We start from the raw sequence: 16172 nt of genomic DNA, 5'->3' as shown, positions 1-16172 counted from the left end.
TGGGAGAGAGCGCAGGACAGGAAGGCCTGGCGTGCTATGGTCCATGGGGTCACGAAGAGTCTGACAAGACTTAATGACTGAACAACAACATGCATTCTTTTAAGCCATATGTTGGCTGAAGATGCCTGAAAGCACAGTGTGGAGGTTTAATGTGAATGTTGATCTCAAAGAAGTGGAACCTCTGGTGCATACTTTTGGCCTATATCAAGTCTGTAAGCAGGTATTAACCAAAGTTGGGTAAGAACTGCCTCCAGACAATCAGACACAATGGCTATGTTGTTTTCCCTTTCATGCTCTTGGTAAACAGCCAATTACTTAGCTTGGTACGTGGGCTAGTAAAAATGTTTCTGGGATAGTAATTTTTGTGGGGTGATTCTCAAGGCTAGCAAATCATTTGAAAACATATGGAAAGTGATCCAAAAACTGTACAAGGACTCTATTTAACAGCAAACATGAAGTAAACATTGTAGTGGTATCACTGAAATTGCCACCATGCAACAGTAGTAGGGATATACAGATTGTGTAAAATCCACTCTGTCCATGTTTCACAGATTGTCAAGTGCCTTTTGTTCCATTGTCCATTCACAGATGGATTCATTTTTTTCATTATGTGGAAAAATATGGAAATAATTCTGTAAGAGGAATTATTTGCAACGATTTACCTTAGTATGTAACAAGTTACCTTAGTATGTAACATTTAATTAATTGTCCCCCATTCCATTCAACTTTTCCCTGCATATTTTCACCAGCCTCAGCAGAAACGCGAGTATTTTCCTACAAATAAATATGCGTAAATACTGGGCAAGTTTTTTTTTTTAAAAGATCCAGAAGTCCACGGGCTCTGCGTGGCTTGAGGAGGTCGGTCCGCAGCAGATTCTGCAGGTCAGATTCTTAGAAATCCGAGTTCATTTTACTCCATCTCAAATTTCCCCAGCATCCCTAAACAGTACCCACACTTTTGTTCCTTGTAGAAAATGACCTCAGATAAAATGCTGCTGAGCTGGTTTGGTAGTTTTAAGCACCACATGCATGCAGAGAGTAAGTTGCCAAACTGCTTACTTTAATATTTAGGAGTTTGCAAGCAAAAATCTGATATGCACTGGACTTCAGAGTACAAAATTTGGCACACAGCATTGCAAACTCAAGCAGACATTTCAAGAGAAGGGTGGGAATATTTATTTTTTCTTATGCCAACAAGTAGCATGACAATTCACAGCAAATGATCCACTCAAAGTCCATCAGTTTTTAAAATTACAAGTTTGTTGCAAGACAAAGCATAGTTTAAAGCTACAATCCTGCACAAAAAGTACTGGAGCTTATGTGCATAAGTATGGGCTAGATTGCACCTCAATTCATAGCAACTTTTAACTAAATATCATGGAGAACATTTCATCTGTGGAAGACTTGAATGAACACCACTTCAAACTGAACTCATATTTTAAACATGTTTTTACTTGGAGTAAGGGAGTAGTTGGCAACAAAACTCAAAACTCCAACTGAAGTTAGCCACATATATTAGCAAGCCATTACAGAAAGATTAATAAAAGTAAACATGGTTAGCAAGATCATTGGCAGTTCAGCACTATGGTATTTACCATCATACAATCTTACTTAGTAACACAAGTCAATAGATGATTAAGGATTCACACTGCAAAAGAGGCTGAGGATCAAGAAAAAGATAGAAGGTGCCACAATTCCTCTAGAGTTCTTGTAGCATGATGTGGGCCACCCAAGTGCTCGTGAACAACTGCCAGGGAAAGTGGAAGAAGTTATGCAATTCCTTTCAGTGAGGTGTTTTTTCTTGTCTTTAGCCAGGAGCCAAAACGTTCACCCATCCATTCCTTTCTAATTGCTGGCAGGTATACAGGCATTGTGATCCTTGACCTATCAAACCTTTATTGAAGGTATAGGGGAAGAGTTGTCAACATAGCAACCTTTCCATATCATCAGCCTTGAAACTGAAATTATGCAGCCTTAAGCTGCAATCCTCACACGCCATCTCAGTAAATCCCACCAATTTCAGGATCTACTCCAGGATTAGTTTGAGGATGAAGTATAACCAACTTATGGATTTGAGCAGCACAAAATGTGGTGACGGTTACAACCTTTGAAGGTTTTTTTTTAATGATTTGATGAATTCATGCAGGATAAGTTTATCAACAGGTATCAGACATAGTCACTATATTTTATTTATTAACTTACCATATGTATATAGCCACCCCATATCACAAGTTCTCTGGGTAGCTCACATAACAAATACAACATTAAAATACAATATAAAAGAACAAAAATAATTAAAAATGACTATAGAAATGAAATAAATAAAAACTAAAAAATAGATTTTATGCTGAGAGATCCAGATTATAAAACACAACATATGAAAAGGCCTGGGTGAATAAAAAAGTCTTCACTTGGCACCAAAAAAGACCACAAAGATGGCACCAGGCAAACCTCTCTGGGGTACCACTACCAGAAAGGCCCTCTACCTAGTGGCTACCCACTTCATTAACTGGGGGCACTTAGAACAAGACCTCTGAAGATCTTAAGATTTAGGCTGGTACTTATGCAAGGTGGTGGTCATTCAGGTCACCTGGTTGCAAACCATTTAGGGCTTTAAAGGTTAAAACCAGCACTTCTAAATTGGGCCAGAAATGCTAGCTCCATATTTCAATACTTGGTCCATGTTTCAAAGCAAAATCTCTCTGAGCAGTGGCAAATTAGCCTTAATCCCTACTACTGAAAGCAGAAAGCTCAGCTGGATAGATCTTGATCTGACACAGCAAGAAAATTCATAGCTGTCTTTGACTGTTTTAATTGTCACATACTCACCTTGACAGAAATTGTTAAGCATATAAATACAGGCTTTATTAACAAAACTTGTATTTTCATGCTACAATGTTAAAATATATAAAAACAATTAAAAAAATCTCAAATTCTTTTGATAAAATATACTTTTCTTCTAGCAAAGGCTCCCAAGTGGGGGGTGGGGAAGAGAGTTCTTCCAACTTACGTGTTTGCAGCATCTTTCTGTAGTGTTGCAAACCCTATTTATATTTTGTCAGAATGGGTACATGAATATTTGATCTTGGGCAGCAGTGAAAGTGACCATTTTCAAAGAAAGTATTTGATGGAGCTGTTGTGAATATATTCCATTCCAACACTAAAAACAACAACAACTACACAGCTTCTCTATAGCTGATCCATAAGATTTTTAAGTGGCTGTCTGAAACCACTTTTTGACCAAACTTTAGTTAGTCATTATTTTTACCAGTATGCCTAGAACTAGGCTTTAGGATTTTGATGAAAATTATATAAAAGTCAATGGGCTGGTTTGCACGATCTCCGCAGCCCACCAGGGCCCTTATTTGAGGGTTGTTTAACCTTCAAACAACCCCTGCTGACTGGATTCAGATGACATGACAAACTATGGCAATCCCCCCATTAGGGTTTGAATATCCAAAATGGCCACTGGCATGCCCCGCAACCCACCGTAGCTTAAATAAGCCATGGTGGGTGTAGTGACTGTGCAAACCCTGTCTATGTTTATTCTCAAGTTCTAGGTACAGTCCACCACACATGGTCCTTGGCAATTAAAAATATCAAACAAGAGCAGTTCTTTCAATGATGGGAAAACAGAAAGCTAAATATTCTCCATGCCCACAAAGAACATTCAGTTTTATGCAACAATCTATCCTTATTTTCAGCGTGAGATGTTTATCAATCCTATCCTTATTTCTCTAATGCCCTAATCCTAAACACAATTACCTGAGAATAAGTCCCACTGAACTCAATGGGGCTTACTTCCAAGTAGATGTATAGGACTGCACTGTAAATGCTCTTAATTAGACTTTGGAAGATCAACCTCTGATCTAATGAAACTTATAAGAAAGCAGAAGATGAGCCATATATAGAGCAACTTCCTATTAGTAAAAAGGTATGTGCATAATGAAAGGTGAGAAGTGTGCTTGCTTCACTTTCTGTTCCATAATCACAAAAATAATATCTTCCTCTCTCATCTTCCTGGTATGTTAATTACTAATAATTAATTCATGAGCGTAGGACTAGTTTCTATAGCACTAACCATGATTTGGCATTACATATGAATTAGCTCACTGCAAGATCTGAGGATGAAACTAGTGAAGAAGAAAATGATAAAAAAAGACAATAATCATATCATTTTATAGTATTACGACAGCTATTAAGGAGTAGAGAGATGAAGTTGTGTTAACGTGCATTTCTAGAGAAGTAACATCCTATTATAAATGCTATGTCTATCTCTGCTTAATCCTTTAGATCAGGTTGGATATTAAAATACTTGTCTAAATAATGAATTGTATACATACAAATAGAATATTCCTTATTTATTCATAGCTACTGAAAATAGGAAGCTTTGTTTCTTTCTTTGTTTAAAATCTTATTTTGCTTTCTGAAAATGCCCAAGTTTGTATTTCAATGATACCTCCTAAAGCTGGGTCCCCAACAATGTGCCCACAGACACCTCTGTTGATGCCTGTCTGGCTCCTTTTTAACTGGGAGGCTGAGGCTGGCATGCTACAAAGTGAAGTACTGGCCTCTGGCACTATCTTTATTTCCAAGAATGCCTCTGGGTCCCAGAGGCAGTCTTAGAAAATAAAAATGCCGGACGGCCAGTCCTTTGTTCTGAAGTCTGCCTTCAGAACAAAGAAGACAAAAGAAAAAGGTACATCCTAGTGGGCTATAAGGGGTATTTTGCCTGTGCTGTGTGTTTCTCTGAACATCAGCAGAGGCACCTATAAAATAGGTGTTGGAACAGAAAACTGTAGGTTAAAAAAGTGGATCTATGTTATAGAATTCAGACCCTACCTTGTCCTTGTACTTAGGGTCCTGGGCAAGTCACTTTTCTTTTAACCTTGCCAGTTTGCCTTCTGTTACGGCGATGCCCACCATGGCAGCAGTTTTCTGAATGAGTGAGCCCCCTACCCCTATATGGTAGCTATTTTGTGAAAGAGCCCATGACACTCTCTCAAAATTCCAAATGTGCCCCCAAAACAGTTAAGGACCTCCATCCTAAAGGAAGGTGTCCCTAAGCTGGAAACCAGCTATCAAGGATGATGCCCTCCCAATTATCACTGGGAGGCCATTTTAAAGACCAAATATAGGACTATCTAAGGCATGCTAGAACATAATTATGCCAACTTTAAAGAAAAAACAGACATAGAACAAAAGGAATCAGCCAGCATTTGCTAGAAATGACACAGGAGATTAACATCAATACAATGGCTACAATATTGTAAAATGGCATTGACAAATAATGCTAAAATTCTGAGAGTGCCTTGGACTGCAAGAAGATCAAACCAGTCCATACTCCAGGAAATAAAGCCAGACTGCTCACTTGAGGGAATGATATTAAAGGCAAAACTGAAGTACTTTGGCCACATAATGAGAAGACAGGATACCCTGGAGAAGATGCTGATGCTAGGGAAAGTGGAAGGCAAAAGGAAGAGGGGCCGACCAAGGGCAAGGTGGATGGATGATATTCTGGAGGTGACGGACTCGACCTTGGGGGAGCTGGGGGTGGCGACGGCCGACAGAAAGCTCTGGCGTGGGCTGGTCCATGAAGTCATGAAGAGTTGGGAATACCATTGCTTTAACTATGCAGACCTTTGTTGTCAGTGTGCTGCTCTTAACTACAGGAGGTAATATCTAGCCATTATGACTAGCTCCCATTGACAGACATATTTCATGAATTTGTCTAATCCTGCCTTAAAGTCATTTGTCACCATAACAAAACATAACATTTTGTGGTAGCAAATTCCATAGATAGTACTCATGGTGTGAAGAAGTACTTCTTTTTATCTGTCCTCAGTTCAGCTTTACTGGATGACCATGGCTTCTAGTATTATGGGGGACGGAGGAAAATGTCTCCATGTCCACGCATAATTTTATATACCTCTATCATGTCTCCCCTTAGTCACCTTCTTACTAAGTTAAGGGGTATTGATTCAGAATGCAATATGACATTGTAGTCTCACCTATGTCTACTGAGATCAGTGCACAGTGGGACTATTCCATTTTAAATTATCATTTCAACTTCTGCCCCCATTTTATTTTATGATAGAAATAATAATTCCAAAATAGCTTACCAATTATTTAGCATTTAGTCTACACCATTGTATATAGAAAATTTAAAGGAATAATGCGACTATTAAAGTTTCCTTTTAAAATTTGTAAGTTAGGAAAAATAAAATGTTTTCCAATATTCTAATTTTCATAGGCTGAATGTGGTGTCCTGCATGTTATTCACACCTAATTCAAATAATTTCAGTTTTGGGTATATGTCAAGGAAAAGCATGCCATCCTGTTAAGAACTCCTTAAAAAGTTTAGGTCCCGGGAGTAGTATCAACTGTATAGGTAACAAAGGAGCAATAATCCCAAGAAAATACCCTTAGCCTGTAGTCCTACAGACACTTACCTAGGAGTAAGTTTCATTAACCATAATAAGGTTTACTTCTGAGTAGACATGCCTAGAATTTCAGTGTTGAAAGACTATGGCTGTGCTCAGTTTTTGGTATTATTATTACTGCCAGAACTGAAGCACCTAATTTACCTGTTACACCGGCAGAGCTTCTTGAAACAAATGCTGAAATGTGGCTTTTACAGAAGTAAAAATAAACTGTACATTTGTTTCAATATTTACATTCTGTGAATTCATCAAATATCTAGTTAATGTCAAATATTTCAAAAATAAGTTATACATGAGTTTTCCAAATAAGTATCGGAAGAGAAAATGATGTTTCCAATTATAAATCATGAAACTGTGACAAGTGACATTAAGAAATTAAACTAATTTCACAATTTGTAATATCACTCTGCAGATATTTAGCCAGAAAGAGAGCAAGAGAAGGATGCAACTCACTATTTCAACCATCAAAAATAGGACGAGGCTATAAATAAACTAGCTTCCTGTTGAAGAAGAGTTACATCTCCACGGTATTAGAAACTCTTCACTCCTCTATCTCATACACATACTACGCAACCAAGTTTTCCCAGGGCACAAAGCTGTTTGGCTAGTAAGTATTTTCTTCCCTGTGCAATAACGCTTTGCTCTTAAAAGTACTTGCTTAAAAGTACCTTCAAATATACAGCTTCACTCATGCAACTAAAAATGCAGTCAATGTTTTAAAAAACATGGTAGAAAAATCTGTAACACTACAGCTCCAAGACTAATGCACCCATAAAATGTCATTCAGAAGTATGGGATGTAAGCACCCTACAACACCATTTCATGTAGACCAACTATCTTGGAATTAAGGCCAAGCTATGCATCACTTTCCATTTTACTTTAAGTGCAGGAGGCCTAATCCTGATCAGGACCCTAGTCTGAGCAGGTAGGGGGCATTAACCCTTTGCTGCTGCTATAGGCCTGATCCAAATCAGGGGGCCTGCACCTGTAAAAAAGAAAAAGAAAAAAGGATCCATTTATTTTAAAGGATCACTTAAATCTATTTAAAAACAACACAAATCTTCAAAGTAATATGTAGTTTGGGCTGAGAATCAAAGGTTTGTCTGGTGCACCTAAGCAGTCAACTCTTACAATGCTCTTCATAATGTCAAAACAGCAAACCAGGCCAACAGGGCTCTCTGGAGCAGCCGCCCACTCGGTGATGCTAGCAGATGCTCCAGAGAGCCCCACCAGTCTCATTCTCCCACCGTTGGCAAGTGCTGCAGTGACAGCGCGGCCAGCAGGGCTCTCTGAAGCAGTTGCCTACACTCTGTTTCACTCTGAGGACATCCTCAGAGTGAAACAGAGGAAAGGTGGCTGCTCTCAGCCACCAGCCCTCTAGCTCGCACTAAGAATCCTCTCAGTGGGACAACAGAGCAGGTTGCAGGGCTCTTGTGAGAGCTGCTTCTTCTGGCCAAGAGTCGAAGTGGAAGCAGTAAAGGTAGGGTGGGAATGTGCAATGAGGCAAGGAGAAGGGGAGGCACAACATGGCAAGGGGAAGGGTGCATGCAGTGAGGGAAGGGGTGGGGATGCACGTGATGAGTCAAGGGGAAGAGGCGTGACAAGGCAAGGGGTGGAGGAGGTGCAACAAAGCAAGCGGAAGGGGTGGGGGCACCCAGTGAGGAAGGAGGTAGGGGGCATGCCATGTGCTAAAGGAAAGGGGGGCATGATGCTGCAGCACGTGTGCTCTCCCACCTCAAGCAGAGAGAGATTGCATCAGGACTGGAAGGTGAGGACAGCAGACACTGAAGGACATCAAAGGAAACAGGATTCAACCATACCTATGACCCACTGAATAGACTCATTTCCCCTAGCTTCCAGAGAAAAAAGTGGCTGTCTAAACTGTACTATTCCAATATATGCATTTATAAGAGTCCATAATTATGGCCACCAGGGGAGACCTGCAGCAAGGTCCTGCCTCACTTTGCACTCAGCTTTAGACTGGCACAAGAAACTTAAGTTGCTTCTGCGTTCTCCAAAAGCTCAATGAGAAGTGATACAAGACCTCTGCCAGAGGGTTTAAGGCAGGGGTGGGGAACATGTGGCCCTCCAGATGTTGCTGGACTGCAACTCCCATCAGCTGTAGCCGGAATAGCCAGTAGTGAGGGATGATTAGAGTTGCAGTCTAACATTTGAAGGGCCACACATTTCCCATCCCTGATGTAGGAGTATCAGAGGAGGGATAGATCTTTTCTCCCACTTCACAGTAGACTTAAGCAATGATAAGCAGCACAGCAAATCTCTTGCTGATTTTGACCCTTCCTTCACAATGCCTGTTGCAAAGTGAGACCTATGTTCATGCGCTAGAGGACTCATGCCAATACAAACCAAAAGGAGCTAATTCTATTAGCTGAAAAGGCAACTACATTGGAAATAGATGGGCAAACAAAAAGCTATAGGAATTCATTTTAAACTCATCTCTTCCTTCCACCTTCTACAGCGCTTTTTAGCATAGTATACTAATAAACTTTTTTTTAAGGCTCCCTTGCAACATACTGTGAGATTCAGTCTATCTTATTTTAAAGCTGAAACAATCACCCAATTCATAATGTAAAAGATTCCTTGTTTAAGAAGTATTGTAGCAGCCAATTTTTAATTTCCTTGTTATTCACAGGTATGCCTGCATGACAATTGACTCTTTATTTCTTAAGATTAAGCCTGAAATCCTGTTCACATAGACTGGTTCAAACCCACTAAAAAGTCAATGATATATAAACCTGTCTCTAGGATTGCAGCCATGGGCCATATTCAGATGTTATGTCTGGTTCACTGTGAATGAACAAGTGTGCTGGTGATTGCTTGATTGCTCTCACTTAGTTTTTCCTGCTGGCAGGAGCAACTAAACATACTAGGGACTCTCCCTCAGTATAGTGTTTAGTGTGAGCTCTGAACTGGGAACTCCTAATAAGCAAGAGTCATAACCTGGGTTTATTCTTGGCTTATGACTCTGGCTTATAATTCTGGGCTGTTGGAACTTCACCATTAAAAGAGTCTCTGGTTTGTTTAGTGACTCCTGCTGGCTGGAGGAGCCAAGAAAGGCAGTACCTGAGCAGCATGCACCAGTGTGCTTGCTCATTCAGAATAAGCTTATCATGATGGCTGAATGTGGCTGTCTCTCCCTATTCTTTGAACCTATAGCATATGAACATTCTGTTATCACCGTGACATCTACTGGTGCTGTCACAAATTTGCAGTGCAATCCTACACAGGTTTACTCAGAAGCAAGACGTATTTTGTTCAACAGGGCTTACTCCCAGGTAAGCATGCAGCATAAACTTTCACAGGGCGATAATGTAAAATTCCCTAGAGGATTCCTGATCCTACTTATCCTGCAACTTCTGAATGCCAACAAAAGCCATGTGTTTGAGGCAGACAGTAACATTTGTATTCATTTCAAATGTTACACCCATTAGAAAGAATAATAAACAATGACAAGATTTCAAGAGATAAATCCCAAGCTTTAGATGAAAACAGCCACTTAAAAGGGATTAGAATTTTTGCGGAGATTAATCTTAGTATGCCTTAAAAAAAACCCTACCTTATGCATTCACAAATACAGATAGACCCTGATTCACATGACACAGCTGCCTCATTGTGGGTTATTTAACCCACAATGAGCTGCGGCACATGCCAGGTGCATACTGCGGCCCTTTTGATTGTGCAACCTCTGATCAGGGATTGTGCCATGTCATCCGAACCCAGTTATTTCGCGTTATTCGAGGGTTAAACAAAGGGTTGTTTTGCAGTAGGGGTTAAACGAGGGATGTTTAAGCTTCAAATAATCCATGATGACCTGGTTCGGCCAACACAGAGCAACTCCTAATTAGCCTGATTGGGGGCTGCACAATCAAAAAGGCGGCCCGCACATTCCCAGAAAGAGCCAGCCATGTTGTGACCCAGAGTCTACTTAGCAAATGAATGGCTGCTAGAACTGGTTGCAAGCATTAGAATCCAGAGCACTAAAATGAATGGAGACTTACACTTACGGCATATGCTACATTGAATGCAAGCAGAATTCAATTCCATTTTTTAGAAGTGATGTGGCCTCCACTGTGCACAAAGCTATATATAAATTCCCTTTGATATCAATGGCAGAACACCCAAGTGTTCACAGAATTAAAGATGGAATCACCAATTCAAAATGACAGTTCCCCAGTGAAAAAGATACAGCAGCATACATTTACTCAACATATTCATAACAATAGACTACAGGAGAACTTGACAGACATTTTTAAGGAAAATCAAATAGGTATAAGTAAAATCAGAACTTAAGACTCATGGTTGCAAACATGAGCATCTTCAAATGCATGGAGAACCAGGTGGAAAATAATGAATTCATCTTTTTTCAAGCATAAACAAGCATTTTCGAGAACTGTAAAAGTTTGTCCAAAAATGCCCATTTGCACCCCTTCCCCCCAAATGTGTCTGTTTTTCTTCTTTTGTCATGTTTACATTCAAATACCTGATTGTATCTATGTATTTCTTTAAAAGTATCAAAACTGGCTCTCACTATATGCCGAAAAATAAGACTAAATTATTTGGGACAGGAAAAAATCCTACTGGATTTTTAACAAGGGGATATAAATGCATGAGCCAATAGCACCATTCTTGCATGATACACTTGAAGGCACTCCAATAATTGAAATGGGCTGTGAGACCACACCATTGCCTCACTTACAACACTGTGCAGCTTCCTCAACTTCACCCCACGACATCCATGAATCAGGCATGAGCAACTGAGCTTAGATGTCCAGGCCTCATAAGTGGGCATCAGGGGGTGGGGCGAGGGAAGTCACATGCAATTTCTGGAAATTTTGAGGCCATGCAAAAAAAAGTAAGCAATACCTTTTTTTTAGCCCTCTTTACAGATTTAAAGTCACTTTGTTGCTTTAAGACAGCTTTCCCCAAGCTGGTGCCCTCCAGATATTTTGGACTTCAGCTCCTATCAGCGTCAGGCACCATGGCCAATCGTCAGGAACACTGGGCACTGTAGTCCAAAACATCTGGAGGGCACCAGGTTGGGGAGGGCTGCTTTAGGAACATAAAGCAGCCTTTCTGTTCCTAAAGTTATTATATGTATAACTTAGTTTGCTCATAAAATTATAATTATATTTTAAAACTTTAAACTCGGTTAGTACATTTGTAACTATTGTCTGAATATATTAGAACTACATTAAATGACTGCTTACAGCATCAGAAACACAGGACTCTATAGAACAAAATGCAAACTGTCAAGAATGCACATTTACCATCAAGAATGCACAGTGATGACTCTACTGCATTCACATCTTTAGTCGCATGATGCTGGGGACTCCTTTCAGTGTGTGGACCCCCTACATGCATATAGCATGTGAAGCAGGGTTGTTGCTATTACCATTTTTTAACTACTTTTTGCAGCGTTCAACATTATTGCTCCAACTGAAATATCAACCCAGTTCTTACACAGGAAATTATCAAACAATGAACAGGTTCGCATGTAATTAACCCACAATTTGCCATGCACAAGCAGGAGTGAGCAAATGTGCTGCCTCCCACACACTCCACCATTCCACTATTAATCAACAGCCTACAATCGTGACTTGCAAACCTGGGGCGCTGGGTTGTTTAGGGGCTAAACAACTGAATGATTAATTTAACAACAAACAATGGGTTAACTGCTGGGTTATTTTGCCTTTAAACAACCCAGAACTCCAGGTTTGCATGTCATGATCAACTACCTATGACCCAGCTGATTGTAGGTTGTTGATTAAAAGCAGAAGTGACTAACACACTGGAGCAGTGCACCTGCTCTCTCCCATTCGTGCATGGCAAGCCATGGGTTAATTAATTCATGGGTTAATGAATCCACAATTTGCCATTACATGTGAACTGGCCCTCTGCCTTATTGAACCTCCTGAAATTTTGTGAGGGTGAGAGAAGGAAGACACTAAACTTCCCCAAGATTAAAAAGAAAAGACAGACAGTTCCACTAGTGCTGCTCATTCTCTCCTCATTTGGTGACAAAAAAAAAAAAAATAGAGTAGGAGGATGTGAATCCACAGCACTGGCCATAGGAACCAATAACATGTTTACCTCTTGGCTCATCATTCAGCACGTAAGGAAAGAGAGATACAAGAGGAAGCAACACAGAGGAGCTCACAACTCCCTACCAACTGCCCAGGGTAATCTTAGTTCAAAACTTACACTTGCAAGCAAACCTAGTCATGTTACAAATCCTTTAGTCAAGAGATCAGAATTTAACCACCAGAAAAGATAGAGTTGGTCAGAGTAATACACGTGGCCAAAACTGAAATAGCTTCCCAAAAGCTATAGATGGACTATAGCCCAACCTTGTGAATAATCCCACAAAAATGAGTAGCCTTGTTTCCATGCTAGCCATGGAGAATGGGAAGCTCTCCTCTCTGGAAACACAGGTATTATTAGCCTCCTAGCCAGCTGGTAAAAAAAAAAAACACCTTCCACAAAGTGGACTGATAGAGGAGAGAGATGGACAGATCCATGCCTTTGCTGCCAACCTGCTCACTCGCCTACAAGAAAATCCTTGTCACCTATGGTGACCAGGCAAGTTATTAAATGCGAGGCTGCTATAGCCCTGTTAAGATATTGTTCTGTACAGATACTAACATTTGTAAACGGGATGGGGGGTATCAGCAACATGGCAGTCTCTGCCTCTGACTTACGACCATTCATTTCAATATCTGAACTGAGCCTATGTACATACAGGTCAGTGTTCTTCAATGAAAGGCCCAAGGGCCACTGGCAGCTCCCAGTCACATCAAGTGGGTCCCTCTGACCCTCCCTCTCATTCACTCTGTCTCTCTTTTCACAGTAGCTGCTCACTTTCAGCAGGGGCACTCTAGCTTTGCCTTCTTGTTTGTTTTAACCAGCTGCTGCTCTGATCTGGGCTACTAAAAGAGGCTTCGGGGGAGTCGGAAGATCTGTCACTCCTCAGCTGTGAGGTGGTGCAGGGTGAGGGGAGGAGAACACAGGAGAAATCAGCCATTTAGATGTGGTGGTATAGGAGCCCTAGAGGCAAAGAGCAATATGATTGGATAGCAGTTAGCAGTAGTGGTACACTGCACAGGCAGAGCACTCTCTCAGTAATAAGAAAAGACCCACCCTAATCTAAGGACCAAGTGAGCCTGTCAGGATCTGCCTACCTGATGACTGACTGATGAGGCTTTGCTTGGATGACATGGAAAGGGAAGGGGAAGAGAGGCCCAAAACGTCCAGTGCACAACTTTACCACTTGAGTGGAAGTGGAGGTGGAGGTGGGGGGTGGGAAAGAGAGGAGGAAACTCTCAAGAAAAGGTCCCCAAAGTGGCCTTGGTAGTGGAGCCTGGAGCCAAAGTGGCCCCTGGTTGAAACACAGCTAAGACTATGAATATAGGCTCTTCTCCATGTGATCAGGAGCTCTGCCTGCTCCCCTACCTATGCGCATTCATATTTCTGCACAGAATCATGTCTGAAAAGGGTTTGAGTCCAATGAAAGGCAGAGCTTGTTTTCATCATGTGTCCTCTCTTGAAAACTATTCGACATCAGATGTTCTCATGTGTCATACGGCACTGTCATCATACCCTCTGCTTCTCTGTGTCCCTTCTCCTTCCTCTTCCACTGAAGCCAAGACCTGTTAACACCATCATCTATGTAGATCAGAAGCAAACTTCCCTTCAAGAGAAATCTGGGAAAGAAGGCTATATCCAAGTGGAGGGCTCCCCTATCACTGGTGCTTTTTAAAAATTCCACAGATTTCCTGCATTTTTAAAGGAATACAGACACACATTCCATCTCTTCATGTGAGCAATGATAAAGTGCTTAAGATATAATGAAACCTGAGCAGCTGAACATAAGAGCAAGCCCACAGTTGCAAACCATGTTTAATATTAACAGATGCTGGGATGGAATCTGTGAGAGATCTGTATGCAGAGCACATATATTTAGCAAATACTCCTAATAAACTTGAAGAGCTATGAATTTATTATAATTTAACAATAACAAAACAATTACTTCACATGGAGCTCTGGTGAGAACAAGTATCAAAATTCTTTGCAACACAAGTCTTTAATTCATGTACTGCTTAAACAGCATATTATTCAGTTAAATAGACTGAACACCCACTGAAGTCACCAGAACTCAAAGCAATTTACATGCAAATATTTTTGTTCAAAGCGTTTGTGGGCTGCAAACTCAGAGTAGTTTGTAGTACTCCAGGATAAACAGGACCACACACTGTTTACAAAACTGGTTTAGCTTTATGCCAACATGGAGAAGAAAAAAGCAAACTCCGAATCACTTGTATACACACACAGAGACATTATCAGACTTCTTTCATATGGGGTTTGGCGGTTCTCAAGCCACAGCGGGCACCTGTCAGCTTTTCAACTGACATCTCTAAAAACTTATTCTGTTCAGTCTGATAAAGTGTCGCAAGAGCTTTCTGGATTAAAACAAAAAAAAAAAACAGGAAGGAAGACACCAAGACTAAGTAACGCTGAGAACAGAGAGGGAGCCTAGGCATCAACAAACAATTGCTCCGGGGTTTAAAGGTGCGCACGCTTGTGTGAAGATAAAAAAAGCCAGGGCTATATAACGATATTGCACTTTCACAGTGTTAGCAGCTGGCGACATCCTTTGGGGCTGTGCCCATGGGAGGAAAAGCGGTAGCAACCGCTCTCCTGTTACCTGGGCTCTCAGATTATTTCCAAAAGCAAGGGACACCGCAGGAATAGATTTCACTACATGATCGATGAAGTGCGGGGGGGGGGGGGCTTTGGCACTCGGAACCAAGACACATCCGTCACTGTGTACTGAGGGGAAGGGAGGGGGCGCCAAGTAAAAGGTGTCCCTTTCAAATCAGAGCCGCCTCGCGAGCCTAGGGGGTGGTCATGGGGCGGCGCGCGGCGAGGAGCAAGAGTACGTTCTACTCCCGCTTCCTTTGTTGTTCATTGGCTGGAGCTCAGCCTCACTCACCCACAGTGGCCAGGGTCTCCAGATCCTCGAGTCTATAAACCGGCGAATCCGGCGGGGCGGGAGAGCCTCGGCCAGCAGGACTCGAAGAGGGCGCGGGTTGGGGCTCGCCGGTTCCTGCCGCCTCGCAGGGGCTTCTGGCCCCGACTTTCGCCCTCACGGCGCTCAGCGTCTCCATGTGGGGAAAGGCTCGTCCTGTCAGGCCAAAGGGCAACGCCGGAGCCGGCCTCTTTTTCTACCCCTTCAGCAGCTGCAGCTGCCCCGAGCCCGGGCCAGTGCTTGGCTCAGCCTCTCAGCAGCTGCAAAACGGCTGCCGGCGCCCCGCATCGCGCCCGGGCGCCGCTTCCTTGCCCGGGTGTGCCTGCCTGCCTGCCTGCTTGCCTGGGTGTATGTGCTGGTGCGCGCGCAGGCGCGCCTCTGGAGATGGGTCGTGCGTCTTCGCTCCTCGCGCGCTTCCCGCCGGCGCCTCAGCGCAGACAATGGACTTGCCGGGAGAGCGCCCCGTCTCGCTCACTCGCCAGCCAGCCAGCCAGCCAGCCGGTCGCACGCGGGGACGAAAGGGCGGGGTTTGGCTTCCTGCAGCTGCGGCAGAACCCTTGAGAGGGCGGGGCGGGTAGCGAGAGAGAGAAAGAAGGAAGGAAGGAACGGAGGGAGGGAGGAGCAAACGGCCGGGGGAACCTGCTGTGGGCTCCTTCGGAAATAAATAAATAAATAAACAAACG

At 42.2% G+C, this 16172-nt stretch overlaps 1 protein-coding gene across 1 annotated transcript in view; it reads right to left on the bottom strand.

Annotated features, from left to right (window-relative positions):
• Positions 1–15843, bottom strand: part of PRKX (protein kinase cAMP-dependent X-linked catalytic subunit) — an 88730-nt gene extending 72887 nt beyond the window's left edge. Inside the window, exon 1 of the mRNA XM_084844267.1 lies at positions 15454–15843. Within this exon, the coding sequence (XP_084700393.1) occupies positions 15454–15628 (175 nt within the window). The 5' untranslated portion in view covers positions 15629–15843. The remainder of the gene's footprint in view (positions 1–15453) is intronic.
• Positions 15844–16172: the final 329 nt, after the last annotated feature.

Source organism: Heloderma suspectum, chromosome 3 (genome assembly GCF_057233095.1).
Source record: "Heloderma suspectum isolate Gila_16-S chromosome 3, 16-S_ref, whole genome shotgun sequence".
NCBI lineage: Eukaryota > Metazoa > Chordata > Lepidosauria > Squamata > Helodermatidae > Heloderma > Heloderma suspectum.
This window is presented reverse-complemented; position numbering and strand designations above follow the sequence as displayed.